Genomic DNA, 318 nt, shown 5'->3' on the forward strand with positions numbered 1-318 from the left:
AGGAAGTTGGAGAGGTTTTCCGCCCCCAGCCACTGCCTCCCGTTCCTCATCTGCCAGTCGCGGGCGCTGACGTCGTTGGCCACCGTGAAGCCCACGACGTGGTCCATGGCCGATGCCTCCTTTTGGGGGGGGACACAACAGGGACCTCGCCTCACCGGGGAGGGGGTGACACCCACAGCCCCCCAGAAATGAGGAGGGGGACAAGAGGGGGGTTACCTCGATGTGCCGCCCTGCCTTCCCAATGACAGCGGCCAGCTCCACCTCCCAGTCCACCTCCTGCACGGGGCAAGGTTTGGGGTGAGCTGCACCCCACGGTGA

General features: G+C 66.0%; 1 protein-coding gene across 1 annotated transcript in view; it reads right to left on the reverse strand.

Annotated features, from left to right (window-relative positions):
- Positions 1-276, reverse strand: part of LOC104542606 (fumarylacetoacetate hydrolase domain-containing protein 2-like) — a gene marked incomplete at both ends in the record, with an annotated part of 1,986 nt that extends 1,710 nt beyond the window's left edge. Inside the window, 2 exons of the mRNA XM_010186972.1 lie at positions 23-119; positions 217-276. Coding sequence (XP_010185274.1) covers positions 23-119; positions 217-276 — 157 coding nt within the window. The remainder of the gene's footprint in view (positions 1-22; positions 120-216) is intronic.
- Positions 277-318: the final 42 nt, after the last annotated feature.

The sequence above is a fragment of the Mesitornis unicolor genome, unplaced genomic scaffold (genome assembly GCF_000695765.1).
Source record: "Mesitornis unicolor isolate BGI_N332 unplaced genomic scaffold, ASM69576v1 scaffold29406, whole genome shotgun sequence".
NCBI classification, from domain to species: Eukaryota; Metazoa; Chordata; class Aves; order Mesitornithiformes; family Mesitornithidae; genus Mesitornis; species Mesitornis unicolor.